Raw genomic sequence first — 13,567 nt, 5'->3', positions numbered from 1 at the left:
GGGCGGCATCATAAACTTCTTGGAGATGGTCTCCTGTTGCACCCATTTCGAGAAAGGTGAAGAGGTGGGCAAAAGGGCCTGGTTGTGATCCTTTGCTCCCAGCTCGACTAGGAGCTGTTCCCTCAGTTTCTGCAACTTCTGATCTACATTCTCTTCTTCTTGTCTGGGCCTCTTCTCCAGACGATACTCCTCTTCCTGCTCCTCATCTTCCGTCCTTCTTGTTGTTGTTCTGGCTGAGTAACTCTCCGCCTCATCGTTCTCTATCAACTCCCTCACCCTTCTTCCATGAACTCTGGCTTCTGGTTCTTCTTCTCCCCCGGTTCTCCTCCCCCTTTCTCTGGTTTCTCTGCTGTTTGTTTGGGGGTGGTTAAAGGTAGGCTGTGGTTCATTGGTTCGAGACTCTTCTACCACAGGCAACACATTCACTGGGGTGCTGAGGCCCCTCTGCTGCATCATCTTCCCCAGCCAGTGAGCCGTATTTTGTAGTTGAAGGGTCATGGTTTGGAGGTCCTGGTTGGACAAGGTGGCTCCGGGTACATTCCCTGCCAAACTCGGCGAGGGATTGAAGGGGATTGGCGGTTGGTTGTTAGGAGTTGTGGGGCTGGAGAAAGAGAACTATTGCCCCTCCTGAGTGGAGCTCAGGTCATTAGGGGTGTTAACAATGTTGTTTTCATTATGGTTGGCCATCATGGATCTCAGTGGGTTTTGAAGAGTGGAACTCCGGCGATGAAAAGATCTCCTTCGTTTCCCACAGACGGCGCCAATTGATGATCTGAGATCTAGAAAAATAGGGTTTTACAAGGGTTGAGTGAACTTGGTCTGACAGGAAGGTGCTCCTCTCCTTTTATTCTTTTTTCTGGTCTGTCAGTGACGTGTAATGGTCTCACTGCAATTGGGCCACCTGTCTCTACCATACGGATACGGACGTACGAGAATATCAGATCTCTGCTCCATGTACAACGGCCATTTAATTCCTCCCTGGCACGCATGCGGATGGACCCACTGGACAAATGGGCTGGCTACCTTTTCTCCTCCGGACTGGGCCGGTTAGTGAGATTAGGATTGAAGCTCAGGGGAGGTCTGATCTTAGGGTCGAAAGGACTGGGCCGGCCCAATTGAGAGGTTTTAGGGGGAGTCCGGTCTTAGGGCCAAGCGAGCTGGATCTGATTCATTTGGGAGGCTTAAGGGCCTTCAAGTAAGGGGTTTTGATCATGGCCATACCTCAAATCGGGATGATGAAATCCAGCGGTAATCAAAAATAAATAATTTAAAAAATATATATAATTTTTTCTCTTAATGATTGTTTCTCTTCTAATATTTTAATGATTCTATATTTAATTATTTATTCTTATCCTCAGTTTGATATTATACTTTATTTATTTTGTAAAAAAATATTCAATGTATTTATTCTTATCCTCAGTTTGATATTATACTTTATTTATTTTGTAAAAAAATATTCAATGTATTTTTATAAAATTATATATAGATTTATTTAAAAGTAAAATTTTTTATAAATTAAAAAATAAATAAATTTTCCTATTGGCAGGAAAATTTGAATTTAAAATTAAATTTTTATGAAAATTTTTTATTTCAAATGGGGTTAATGTTTTTTAAAAATATGCAAATTTTTGAAACATTGAAATGTTTTATAAGATAGGATTTAAAAAATTAAAATAGATAAATTTAAATTTAAAATATTCAAGATTTTAAAAATAAAATTTAAATGTAAATAAAATTATATATATATATATATATATATATATATATATATATATATATATATATTAACTTAATAATATTTTCTAATAGGTTAAAGCGTTATCTAAAAAAATAAAATAAATTATTTTTATAATTTTTTCGGACAAAAAGTTAACCATTAAATTTGATTTATAGACGAAAATGAATTGTGCGGTCAATTATGTCCAGTAAATTAAAATTGACATAAATTTAGACATTATTCCATTTCGATGAGATAATTTAAAATAATTTATCTCATCTATAATAAAAAAAATTATGGGTTTTAACTTGTTATAAAATTTAAAAATATCAATTAAATAAATAAAATTTTAAATTTTTTTAAAAATTTAGAAAATTTTAATTAAATTAAGTCATACGTAAACTAGTTTAAATTTATATTTTGTGATTTGCTCACCAGAACTAACAAAAGGCCATATGCGGTATTTTCTTTTCTTTTTCGTTTTTTTTCCGGGAGTTGAGTCACGTGCATGAGAGCGGGGTATCTGGGACCTCCCTCCGACAGCCAGCTGGCTTTTAGGGTTGGGTCTCCTACATCCACACCTTCGTCCGCGTGAAACAACCTCCTTGCTTTTCCTTCTTTCTCTCTTTTATTATTATTATGTAACATTTTAATATTATCCTAATAATTTAATATTTGATATATTTTTATAAATTAAATAAATTTATTATTTAATATTTTATTATTATTTTTTAATAAATCGAATGATAATATTAATTATCTTTAATAAATATTACATTATATCATTTTATTTTTTAATATTATAAAATTAAATTTTAAAATTATTATAATGAATTTTTATAACTTTTTATAAAAATAGAGAATGAATTTTATTACACTTAAATTATACTTTTATTATTTTTTAATTTAAATTATTAGCATTGATTTTTGATATTATGATTTATCACTTTAATAATTTATAATTGTTTCTTTTAAAATTAAATATATTATTAATAATTAAAACAGCACCATATTATCTACAAATTTTATATTATCAAATTATTTATATTTTAATTTTATTTTAATCATCAAATTATTTATAACATTATATAATAATTTTATATTATTAAATTATCACTTTAATAATTTTTAATTATATCTTTCGAGGAAAAATAAAATAACTTATTCCACATTTAACTTAACCTACCAAGAAAAAAGCATTAAAAGAAAAAAGTGCTTTAGTGGTGTTTAATTTTTTTTTTTTTTTAATATGCAACTATCTCATCCATTAAAAAGTACAAGAAGCTATGATGTAAGAAATACAACTAAAAAAAATAAATATCACATTAAAACCTAAAGTTTAGATCAAATAGCAGCTCAATTCAAAAACTAACTAAAATCCAATCCATTCCAATCAGATTGCACCTTGTAGAATTGGATCCATAAGCACATAGACATTGCACAAATCAACATTGCTAACATGCAATGCCGACCTCTCCAACATTGTCGAAATTGATGAAATACGAACAATAATGTATAGATTCAAATTTTCAATTTAAGTGATCATGCATATCAAATAAAAATTAAAATAATAAGATCTCATCACAAAGTTATCATTGACACGCAAGAAATAAGTATGTCGCTCTATCTACCAATCCACGTGGTAATTAGAGGCCGCAAAAACTCGCTTCCGAACTAGAAGAAAAGTTAATCAATAGAGTTTTCATTCTATTATAGTCATAAATTCGTTAAAAAAATTATTTTAAATTTTGGTGTTAAAATATTATTTATATTTTCTGTGATAGAAAACAATCACGGTTTTAACAAACGCTTATTAAAACCGCATCAAACATATCAAAAATCTACAAAATGACAATTACCCCTTAAAAACACACAAAACAGAAAGAAATGAATAGATTTTTACATATTTAAATAAACGAATAGATTTTTACATACTACTGATGTTTAATCGATAAAGAATAATGAAAAATTCCTGTTGTATAGCTTTCATTGTGATTTAAGGAATTATTCGTTTCTTGATATCAGTAGAGTTGATTGTTGGGCTCTATAAGAGTCGCTTGGTTTAATAAAACATTTTGTTTGTTTTTGAAAAAAAAAATAATTTATATTTAAAAAGATATATATTTTATGCATAATATATTTAAAAAAGCATTTCCCATGGTGTAGTAGTGATGTTAAAAATATTAATAAAATTTTACATATTAATATTAATAAGATTGCTAAAATATATAAAATATTTTATGAATGTTAAAAATGTTAAAAATAAAAAATATTTTATATTTTTCATAAAAAATAAAAGTTAAATAATATAATGGATTATGTTGAATCTAAAGCATCCCTTACACACATTTATTTTATTTATTTATATAAAGGTATACCAATTTTATTTGAGAAATTATAAATTAAATTAAATTAAAATATAAAAACGTAATATTTATTATTATATATCATAATATTATTTAATGGCTATTCTTTTTATAGACTTTTATTTTTCAATGTAATAAGATAGTTAATTTGTGACCATAAAAAACCCTAAAAAAACCTATGTCGTATACTTTTTTTTTTTCATTATTAATCAATACGCAATATTTAATTAAGAGAATGATTCAAATAATTATGTTTGAATATAAATTTAAACCCACGACCTAATAAAATTAATTATTTTATTTAATTTAATTTAAGAAAAATAAAATTATATGAAAATAATTAAAAATATTGTAAATAGGATACTTCAAACCGAAAAAATCAATCGAATCGAATTAATATAAAAATTTAATTTAATTTTTTATTTATTTTGATTCGATTTGATTTTTAATTTCAAAAATTTTAATTATTTCGGTTTGATTCGATTTTAATTAAAAAATTTAAAAAAAATTAAATCAAATCGATTAATAATAATAATATATTATTTTTAATGATATAGAAATATTAAATTATATTAAAATTAAAATATTTCAATTAAATTTTAAAATATTAAAAATAAAAAATTATTAAAAGTTTAAATTTATTAAATTAAATTAAATCAAATTAAATTAAATTAATTTAATTTCACTTAATTTTTAAATTAATTTAATTTAATTTTTATAAATATTAAAATTTTAATTTTTAATTTATTCAATTCAGTAGAAATATAAAAATACAAAATAAATATGGATGAGGTTAATTTCTATAAACAAAATTTCCAAAAATTAAAAGGATAATTATTATTTTTTTGCCATGATATGATATGGTCTCTATACAGGAAATAGGTAAACGGTGTTGATGAATGCGAAAGGCGCCAGCCACCTCTGTAAAAAGAAGAGTAAGGAGCAAGGAGTAGGGATATACTATTATATATTCGTTTGGCTCCTGCATTTTATTGTCTGGGCTCCGCTATATACAGAACATTTTTTTTGTGAAGCACCGAAAACAACCTAGAGAACCCGAAAAATGGGAAAGAAGAGACAGAAGAAAGCAGAGCAACAAGAAAACCCTAGTGTGGCTGAAGCTACTCGGATTCGAATTTCCCAAATACTAGACCAGTTCCGTGCTGCTAAAGATCAAGGTTTACCTTTTTTTTTTTCCTTTGCGCAATTACAACGCTTATAGATTGATGCTGTATTGCCTTTTTTTTCTTAATCGAATTTTCAATTGATTTGGTTTTTTTTTTTCATTGCGAGAGTTGTTTAAAGCACAGAAACTTCACATGGGTTCGTTTTGCTTTCTGAAAATTTTTGTTGGTTTCATACTTGATTTTGCTTTAGCTTGCATTTGAGCTGGGCGCCCTTTTGAGATTAAACGAAATAAAAGAAAATATCAGATGGGTTTTGGTCGGTTCTAGAACGCCACCCCTTCCTCCCTTTGGCCAATTGAGAACAACAAAACCAACTGCAAACAAAAGTTTTTTCTTACAATAGCTTTCTTTGTGATTTAAGGATATATTCATTTCTTGATATTAGTTTTTGACTAGTGAAATGATTTCACAAATATTGATTAGTGAGTGGAGGACATCTATTGGGATTGGGAAAATTATCGATGATCATTTTGGCTTCTCATATAGTCTTTGCTGTTGCTCTCCTGGACAATGCTGTTATTTTATGTGACCTACTTTTAATTTTTAATTTTACTTCTTAATCATTGCAAATGTATGTTTTGGTGCTGCATGCAGTTTACACATTTGAAGCTAATTTATCAAACCGTGAACGTGCTGTGGTGCATGAAGTATGCAAGAAAATGGGTATGAAATCCAAGAGTTCTGGGTGAGTGCTGTTTTGTACGACCATGCTTTATGTGAGAGTGATAAACTTCAGTTATATGAATAATAAAAGGTTCATTGTACAATTGTTTTATGAACTTTTTCCAAGTTGTCTATTTTTTTTTTCCAACTTTTTTGGGGCAATCATGTGTTTTAATTAGGTGCATTTTGCCAATTTATTTGAATGGAGAATTTTGTTTCAATTCGGGGCAGGGGTGAAAGTGTCCAGTTTTACACCTAATTGAAAAATTCTTTTTTGTTCAGATACATTATTACGAACAATTGAGTTCATATTGAAAAAGCCCTATCTCTAACAGTAATATTATCCCAATAACAATACATATATACATACATACATTCATACATATGTATATTTAAAGAGAGAGATAGAGAGAGATGCTCTTTTTATGAACTTGCAGGTTTCTTACCCTTGTTTTGATTGTAGTTATTTCTTTTTGTAATATATTTTCTTATGGTTGTGGACTCCTATGCAGGCGTGGGAATCAGCGAAGAGTCTCTGTTTACAAGAATACAAAGAAAGCAGACACTGCAAAGGCAAAGGAAAATCTCACATGTTTGAAATTTTCAGAAGAATCAAAACTCGTCTTGCAAGAATTATTTGCAAACTACCCACCTGAGGATGGAGAGTTTGGTGCAAAAGTAGTTGGAAATCGTAAAGGAAAGGATAGTAAAGTACGAGGAATGAAAGATGATATCTTCAGTATGCCTTCAATGACCAAAGAAGATATAAAAAAGAAAGTGGAATCGCTGAATTCTAGAATAGAAAAGGCTGCAAACTTAAGACAGGTTTATGAAGCACACCGATTTATAAAATTTTATTAATTTTCTCGCTCAGATGTGCATCCTTTCCTTATTGTCCTGCTACCAGTGTTTAACCTAAAAGTTTATGTATTTCAGTGGTGGCCATCAGGAAAGCGCTATCTGTCCATCCCCTTGGAAAGATCTTATAGTTTTTAGCAAATAAGTAGTCTGACAGTGAAAGATTTCTGAGATTCCATTGTGTGTGCAGATTGTTGAAGAGAGATCTAAGCTTCCAATTGCATCCTTTAGGGATGTCATCACTTCCTCTGTAGATTCTCACCAGGCAATTTCCTTGTCAACTTAGATTAAAAAATTAATTGTTTTGGTGCCTTGATTGTATATTGTGTTAGACCTGAGTTTTTTTTATTGCTCAATTGCTCGTTATGTCAGTTAGTTAAATGTGTACTTGTGTTCATATTGTTGGAAAAGGTTTTGTATTACACATGCCAACCTACTCTTTTGGCTTTTTAGATTTTGTTATGTTATAATCTTATATTCCACTATACTTGTTTCACATTCAACGTCTCCATGCAGGTTGTTCTTGTATCTGGTGAGACTGGGTGTGGAAAGACTACACAGGTTACTAATTCTTTGCTTTATATTTTCCATGATAAAGAAAATTTCCTCCTAGCCCTTATGATATGGTTTTTCTGATTTGTTAAAATATAGAGAAGTGAGGATCTAGTAGATGTGCATTTCTTCTTCTTTTTTTTTTTTTTTTGCTTGTTTGCTTGTTTTTGTTTGTTCGAATCCTACTTAGTCTCTAGTTATCAAGTTGAAGAAATTAGTGGCGGGAACAATTTGTGTATTTGCCATTTCCTCACTTTTGGTGGACTAAAAGTATTTAAATGCAATTTCACAATTAGGTAGTAGTTATGATTTGCTAGGAAAAAAGGAATACCTGTGTATTTTACATTGAGTGGAAAAAGTAGTCATATTTATGTGTGTTTTAATTAGTGGCTTGGATAGGCTGAGGGCAAGAGTATTGTTACTGTTACTGTACATGACTTTGAATGCAAGAAAATTTAGTTTCATATGGATAGTCCATGACTATTATTCGATCTCAGCAAAGTTAAACAGAAAGAACAGTGGTAGATGCACTTGATTAACAGAGAGGTCAATTGACCCTCCTGTTTACTAAAAAATCCTTGCACGCGCGAGCGCGCACACACACACACTTGCTTGACCCCTCATAATTTTAGCTATTGAACCCTCGTTTCAATACAATTTAAAATTAAATAAGGATATTGTGTTTCAACTTCCAACTTATTTAATTGTCAATAATAGTTGATGAAGGACTTCATCTATATATATATATATATAGAGAGAGAGAGAGAGAGACAGAGAGAGAGAGAGAGAGAGAGAGATGCATTTAATAACATTGATAATGTATACTTTTTGGATAGTTTGAATGTTAGACGGACCTCATTGAGATAGTTTGAATATTAGACCTCATCAAGTCCAATTGTAAAATATTAAGGTTATGATTTGAAATTTTTTGATAGTTTTATTATCTCATATGTTGACCCCCCCCCCCCCCCCCAAAAAAAAAAAAAAAATAAAAAATAAAAAAAATTATGGATTCACCACTGAGAAAGAACAACAAAGATAAGAGGATAATAGAGAAGATGTCAGGTAACCATAACTTCAAAACTTGAAATTTCACTGATTAAAGATGATACAACTACAAGTGCTCCAGTTTTGTTAAAAATAAAACCTACTAGGCACATGTGATTCATTATAAAGTTACTAATGTTATCTACGTTGTTAATAATTTGTTTGTTACATGTGATGCACTGTTCTCACGTAAATTGACAAGCTTCATTTTGAGGTTCTTAGAACAATATACCTTTTGAACATGATATAGGTCCCACAATTTCTATTGGATCATAAGTGGGGAAAAGGCGAGGCCTGTAAAATAGTCTGCACACAACCTCGTCGTATCTCAGCAACATCAGGTATGCTTTGCTTATTAAGCATGCAAAGTTCTGGAAATTGTCATTGTTATTTCTAGCATCTTCATTTCTCTGGCTTTGTACTATACAAAATGTAATGCTCTTTGTTATTTTTGTCTCTAGTTGCTGAGAGAATATCTTATGAAAGAGGAGGAAACATTGGAGATGATATTGGATACAAGGTAATCTTTATAACTTCCTTGTCAACTGGTTAAGCTGGTTATTGGGCTTTTTAAATTATAAACAGTATATCTTATTAATTGCAATGGAATTGGAATTCATAAAGAGAGAGAGCATAGCTTGTCAAATTTCGAACCAAGTTAGTAGTAATTAAGTAGAAAAAATTCCGAACCAAGTTAGTAGTAATTTTGAACCTATAAATTTGGTATCCCATTAAGATGTGTTTCTCTCATTTTAATCTCATTTACTTGAATTAATCAGTAGTGATCACGTCTTGAATTCTGTGGACATTCTAGTGTGAATTTTGCAATTCATATTGAGCTTTCCATGTCATAAAATCAGTAAAAAAACAGAAAATTTTGTTTCTTAAATTTTGCTTTGGGATTTAGGACTGCAGTTATTTGCAAGTTTTGTTTGGCATTATGATCTATCTTTCTCTTAAGCAGATGGAATTGTTTATGCACTTGTCTGCTGTACCATAGCTGACTTGTTACTTTGGACTGCTAGATTCGGTTAGAAAGTAAAGGTGGAAGAAACTCTTCAGTTGTGTTCTGCACAAATGGGGTTCTACTGAGGGTGCTGGTTTCTAGGGGCACAACTCGGTCGAAGAGGGAAGCTTCTAATAAATCAGCCAAGGATGATGTTTCTAACATAACTCACATTATTGTGGTATTTAGTTTCTTCTTGATCATACACATGGTTTTTCCTTTTCAACCCTGTTTCTGATTTTATATGTATGAATATGTTCTCTATTGTTGTTATAGTTTATGCTACTGTAATTTTCAGTTAATCCCCCTTAAATATCTAAATATTCACAAACCCAGCTCAGTCTTATGATCCCTAGAATCATAATATGGGAGTCTTTTATAGTTTTGATGGATGATCCCATTGATCTTCATTTTGTAGGATGAAATTCATGAAAGGGATCGCTACTCAGATTTCATGTTGGCAATTATCAGGTACTTCATTCTTGATTCAAATTCTCAACTTCTTTGCTTGCAAATCTGCTGACAGCTTCAATCTGGTTATTGGATTTTGTATATTGTGACTGTAAAATGGAAAGTCAAGTGGAGAACTGGGGACATTAATGTGGAACACTTGTTGTATGCTTAATTTGTTTTATGTATGTTACTTACATATCATTATTGGATTGCTTTCTCTTACATTCATACCTTTACTTTCTCTTATCATTTCTTACTTGCAGAGATATACTTCCTTTGCATCCTCATCTTCGGCTGGTTAGTTCAAATTCTTATTTTCTAGATATGAATAAATGCATCCACTTTTTCAGGCATTTTTTCTTTTTTTTTTTCAGCTGTTAGATTCCATTTACTTATCAAAGTTCCTTCTGTTGTATTTTATCCAACAGATAATGATGAGTGCTACTCTTGATGCTGAACGATTTTCACAATATTTTGGTGGCTGCCCAATTATTTCTGTTCCTGGGTTCACTTATCCTGTAATACTCTTTCCAATATTATCAGCTATAATTTATTTATCTAAATTGATTTGTACCTTGATATACTTTCCTTCTGTATTATTCAGGTCAAAAGTTTCTACTTGGAGGATGTACTATCAATCCTAAAATCTGCAGATAATAATCATATTGATTCTGCTATGCCAAGTGCCACGAATAAAAGCCACGAGCTTACAGAAGACGACAAAGCTGCTTTAGATGAAGCTATCAATTTGGCTTGGACAAATGATGAATTTGATCCCCTTCTGGATTTGGTTTATACTGAAGGAACCCCTGAGGTTTATAATTATCATGATTCTTTGACTGGACTAACACCATTGATGGTATTTGCTGGAAAGGGTAGAGTGGGTGATGTTTGCATGCTTCTCTCTGTTGGTGTGGATTGTCATTTACAGGACAAGAATGGACTAACAGCATTGGATTGGGCCAAGCAAGAAAACCAGCAAGAAACTGCTGAATTATTAAAAGGACATGTTGAAAGTGCCTTGAGTGACTCCCTGGAACAAAAACAATTAGTTGACAAATATCTAGCAACAGTAAACCCTGAACTTATTGATGTTGTTCTTATAGAGCAGTTATTGAGGAAAATATGTATTGATTCAAAAGATGGTGCGATCCTTGTTTTCCTTCCTGGGTGGGATGATATAAATAAGACTAGGGAGAGGTTATTTGCAAACCCATTTTTCAAAGATTCTTCCAGGTTTATGATAATCTCTCTCCATTCAATGGTTCCATCTATGGAACAGAAGAAAGTTTTCAAACGGCCACCTCAGGGTTGCCGCAAAATCATTCTTTCAACTAACATTGCTGAAAGTGCCATTACAATTGACGATGTTGTGTATGTCATAGATAGCGGCCGAATGAAAGAAAAAAGTTATGATCCTTATAACAATGTATCAACCCTTCAGTCTTCCTGGGTATCCAAAGCAAGTTCAAGGCAGCGCGAGGGTCGTGCAGGTCGTTGTCAGCCTGGGATATGCTATCATCTTTTTTCGAAGCTTCGAGCAGCTTCTTTGCCAGATTTCCAAGTTCCTGAAATTAGGAGAATGCCCATTGAAGAACTCTGTTTGCAAGTAAAGTTTTTACTGGCTCCTTTCATTTATGATTTTTTAGGCATGATTTTCTACTATATGGATACTTCTATTAATGTGATGGAAAAATAGCTCCTCTGATTGCGCGCCTCTCTCTCAATCTATCGGAATAATTACGATACTCTTTATTTTTCTTTTTTTGTCCCACAGGAAGCTTGAAATATTTAAAAGTAGAACATTTATGTTGCATATTCTGAATCCCCCCTCCGGTTTTCCTCTTGTACAGGTGAAGTTGATTGATCCCAACTGTAAGATAGAAGATTTCCTGCGGAAGACACTGGACCCTCCAGTTCCTGAAACCATACATAATGCAATCATTGTTCTCCAGGATATTGGGGCTTTATCAGTAGATGAACAATTGACAGAACTAGGAGAGAAGCTAGGCTGCCTACCTGTTCATCCATTGACAAGCAAGATGCTTTTTTTTGCAATATTGATGAATTGCCTTGACCCAGCTTTGACATTGGCATGTGCCTCTGACTATAGAGATCCATTTACCCTTCCTGTGTTGCCTAATGAAAAGAAGAGAGCTAATGCTGCTAAATTTGATCTTGCTTCATTGTATGGCGGAAACAGTGATCAGCTAGCAGTTATTGCGGCCTTTGAGTGCTGGAAAAATGCTAAAGGAAGGGGTCAAGAAGCATGGTTTTGTTCTCAGTACTTTATCTCTTCAAGCACCATGAACATGCTGCATGGTATGCGTAAGCAGCTTCAGTCAGAACTAATTCGTAATGGGTTCATTCAGGAAGATGTCTCACGTTATAGTACAAATGCACATGACCCTGGAATACTCCATGCTGTGCTTGTTGCTGGTTTGTATCCTATGGTGGGGAGATTCCTTCCACCTAGAAATGGGAAGCGTTTTCATGTAGAAACTGCAACTGGTGCTAAAGTTCGGTTGCACCCTCATTCGCTTATTTTTAAATTATCTTTTAAGAAAACTGATGATTGCCCTTTGATTGTATATGATGAAATAACCCGTGGGGATGGGGGTATGCACATAAGGAACTGTACTGTGGTTGGGCCACTCCCATTGTTATTGCTTGCAACTGAGATTGTAGTTGCTCCTCCGGAGGACGATGATGAGGAAGATGATGAGGGTGATGATGATGACAATGATGGAAGTGATGCTGCAGGTGAAGATGAAAGTGATGAGGATGAGATGGAAACAGATGGCAAATTGGGTGGAAACAATGTTGAAAAAATAATGTCATCTCCTGATAATTCAGTTACAACAGTTGTGGACCGCTGGCTTTATTTTGGGTCAACAGCCCTTGATGTTGCTCAGATTTACTGCTTGCGAGAGCGATTATCAGCAGCAGTCTTATTCAAAGTAATTATTATATTATATTTGCCATTGCTCAAACTTCTTGATTTACTTTAATCTGACACTGGTTAAATTTTTGTAGGTACAACATCCTCGGGAAGTACTTCCTCCTGCCCTTGAGGCCTCGATGCATGCAATTGCTCATGTTCTTTCTTATGACGGGCTCTCCAGTGTAGCATTACCTTCAGAATCTGTAGACTCGCTGACATCAATGATCCGTGCAACTGGGATTGACAACTCGGCTCCAGGGAGGAGGAGAGGTCCAGGCCAGAATTCAAATGGCTTCCTTAAATCACTGATGAGCCATAACACACAGCATGCAACTCCACATTATCACAGAGCTAGATTACAGGGATTCAAGGGAAAATCATACGGAAATGGGACGTCAAGCCAAGATGTAGGTAAGATCCCCCATCAAAGGCCTCCAATGCGAGGTCCCAATGCAGTTGGTTACAATTCAGGTACTTGCGAACAATGGAATCCCAGGGGTGATTCCTCTAAGCGGCAGCGCGGAAATGCATCCAAGAAGCAATAATGTATCATTTAGTTCAAATTGTATATTGTATGCCGGAAAATCCATCTGCCTGCTGCCTGCTGCCTGCTGCCTTTTGTTAGAATGGACGGGCTTTTTTTATCTGACCTCATTAATCAAACGAGTTAATTTCAGCTTGATTTACTCTAAATGCTTGTAGTTTAGACAGTGGTCAATAGGAAATTGTTCACGAGAGCAAATATTTTTGAAATGAGTGCCTAGTTACTAGAGA

At 32.8% G+C, this 13,567-nt stretch overlaps 1 protein-coding gene across 2 annotated transcripts; it reads left to right on the top strand.

The window, feature by feature from the left end:
- The first annotated feature begins 4,963 nt into the window (after positions 1-4,963).
- Positions 4,964-13,567, top strand: LOC110600976 (DExH-box ATP-dependent RNA helicase DExH6). 2 transcript variants are annotated; one of them, XM_021737939.2, is made up of 14 exons: positions 4,964-5,261; positions 5,865-5,955; positions 6,446-6,758; positions 6,982-7,056; positions 7,308-7,352; positions 8,641-8,731; positions 8,852-8,910; positions 9,416-9,577; positions 9,815-9,867; positions 10,113-10,146; positions 10,278-10,367; positions 10,454-11,458; positions 11,703-12,809; positions 12,886-13,567. In XM_021737939.2, the coding sequence occupies exons 1-14, from the start codon at positions 5,147-5,149 to the stop codon at positions 13,336-13,338; spliced, it is 3,693 nt and encodes a 1,230-aa protein (XP_021593631.1). In that variant the 5' UTR covers positions 4,964-5,146; the 3' UTR covers positions 13,339-13,567. The 2 variants fall into 2 exon arrangements, with proteins under 2 accessions (XP_021593631.1, XP_043814044.1); XM_043958109.1 differs by lacking the exon at positions 5,865-5,955 and having other exon boundaries at positions 4,966-5,261.

The sequence above is a fragment of the Manihot esculenta genome, chromosome 1 (genome assembly GCF_001659605.2).
Source record: "Manihot esculenta cultivar AM560-2 chromosome 1, M.esculenta_v8, whole genome shotgun sequence".
Lineage (NCBI taxonomy): Eukaryota > Viridiplantae > Streptophyta > Magnoliopsida > Malpighiales > Euphorbiaceae > Manihot > Manihot esculenta.
This window is presented reverse-complemented; position numbering and strand designations above follow the sequence as displayed.

Bases quoted from the DNA above. Each gene is read 5' to 3' on its own strand.
- LOC110600976 (XM_021737939.2), top strand. From the start codon at position 5,147: ATGGGAAAGAAGAGACAGAAGAAAGCAGAGCAACAAGAAAACCCTAGT. The intron at 5,262-5,864 runs GTTTACCTTTTT...TGCTGCATGCAG, and splicing joins CCGTGCTGCTAAAGATCAAG to TTTACACATTTGAAGCTAAT. The intron at 7,353-8,640 runs GTTACTAATTCT...AACATGATATAG, and splicing joins GGTGTGGAAAGACTACACAG to GTCCCACAATTTCTATTGGA.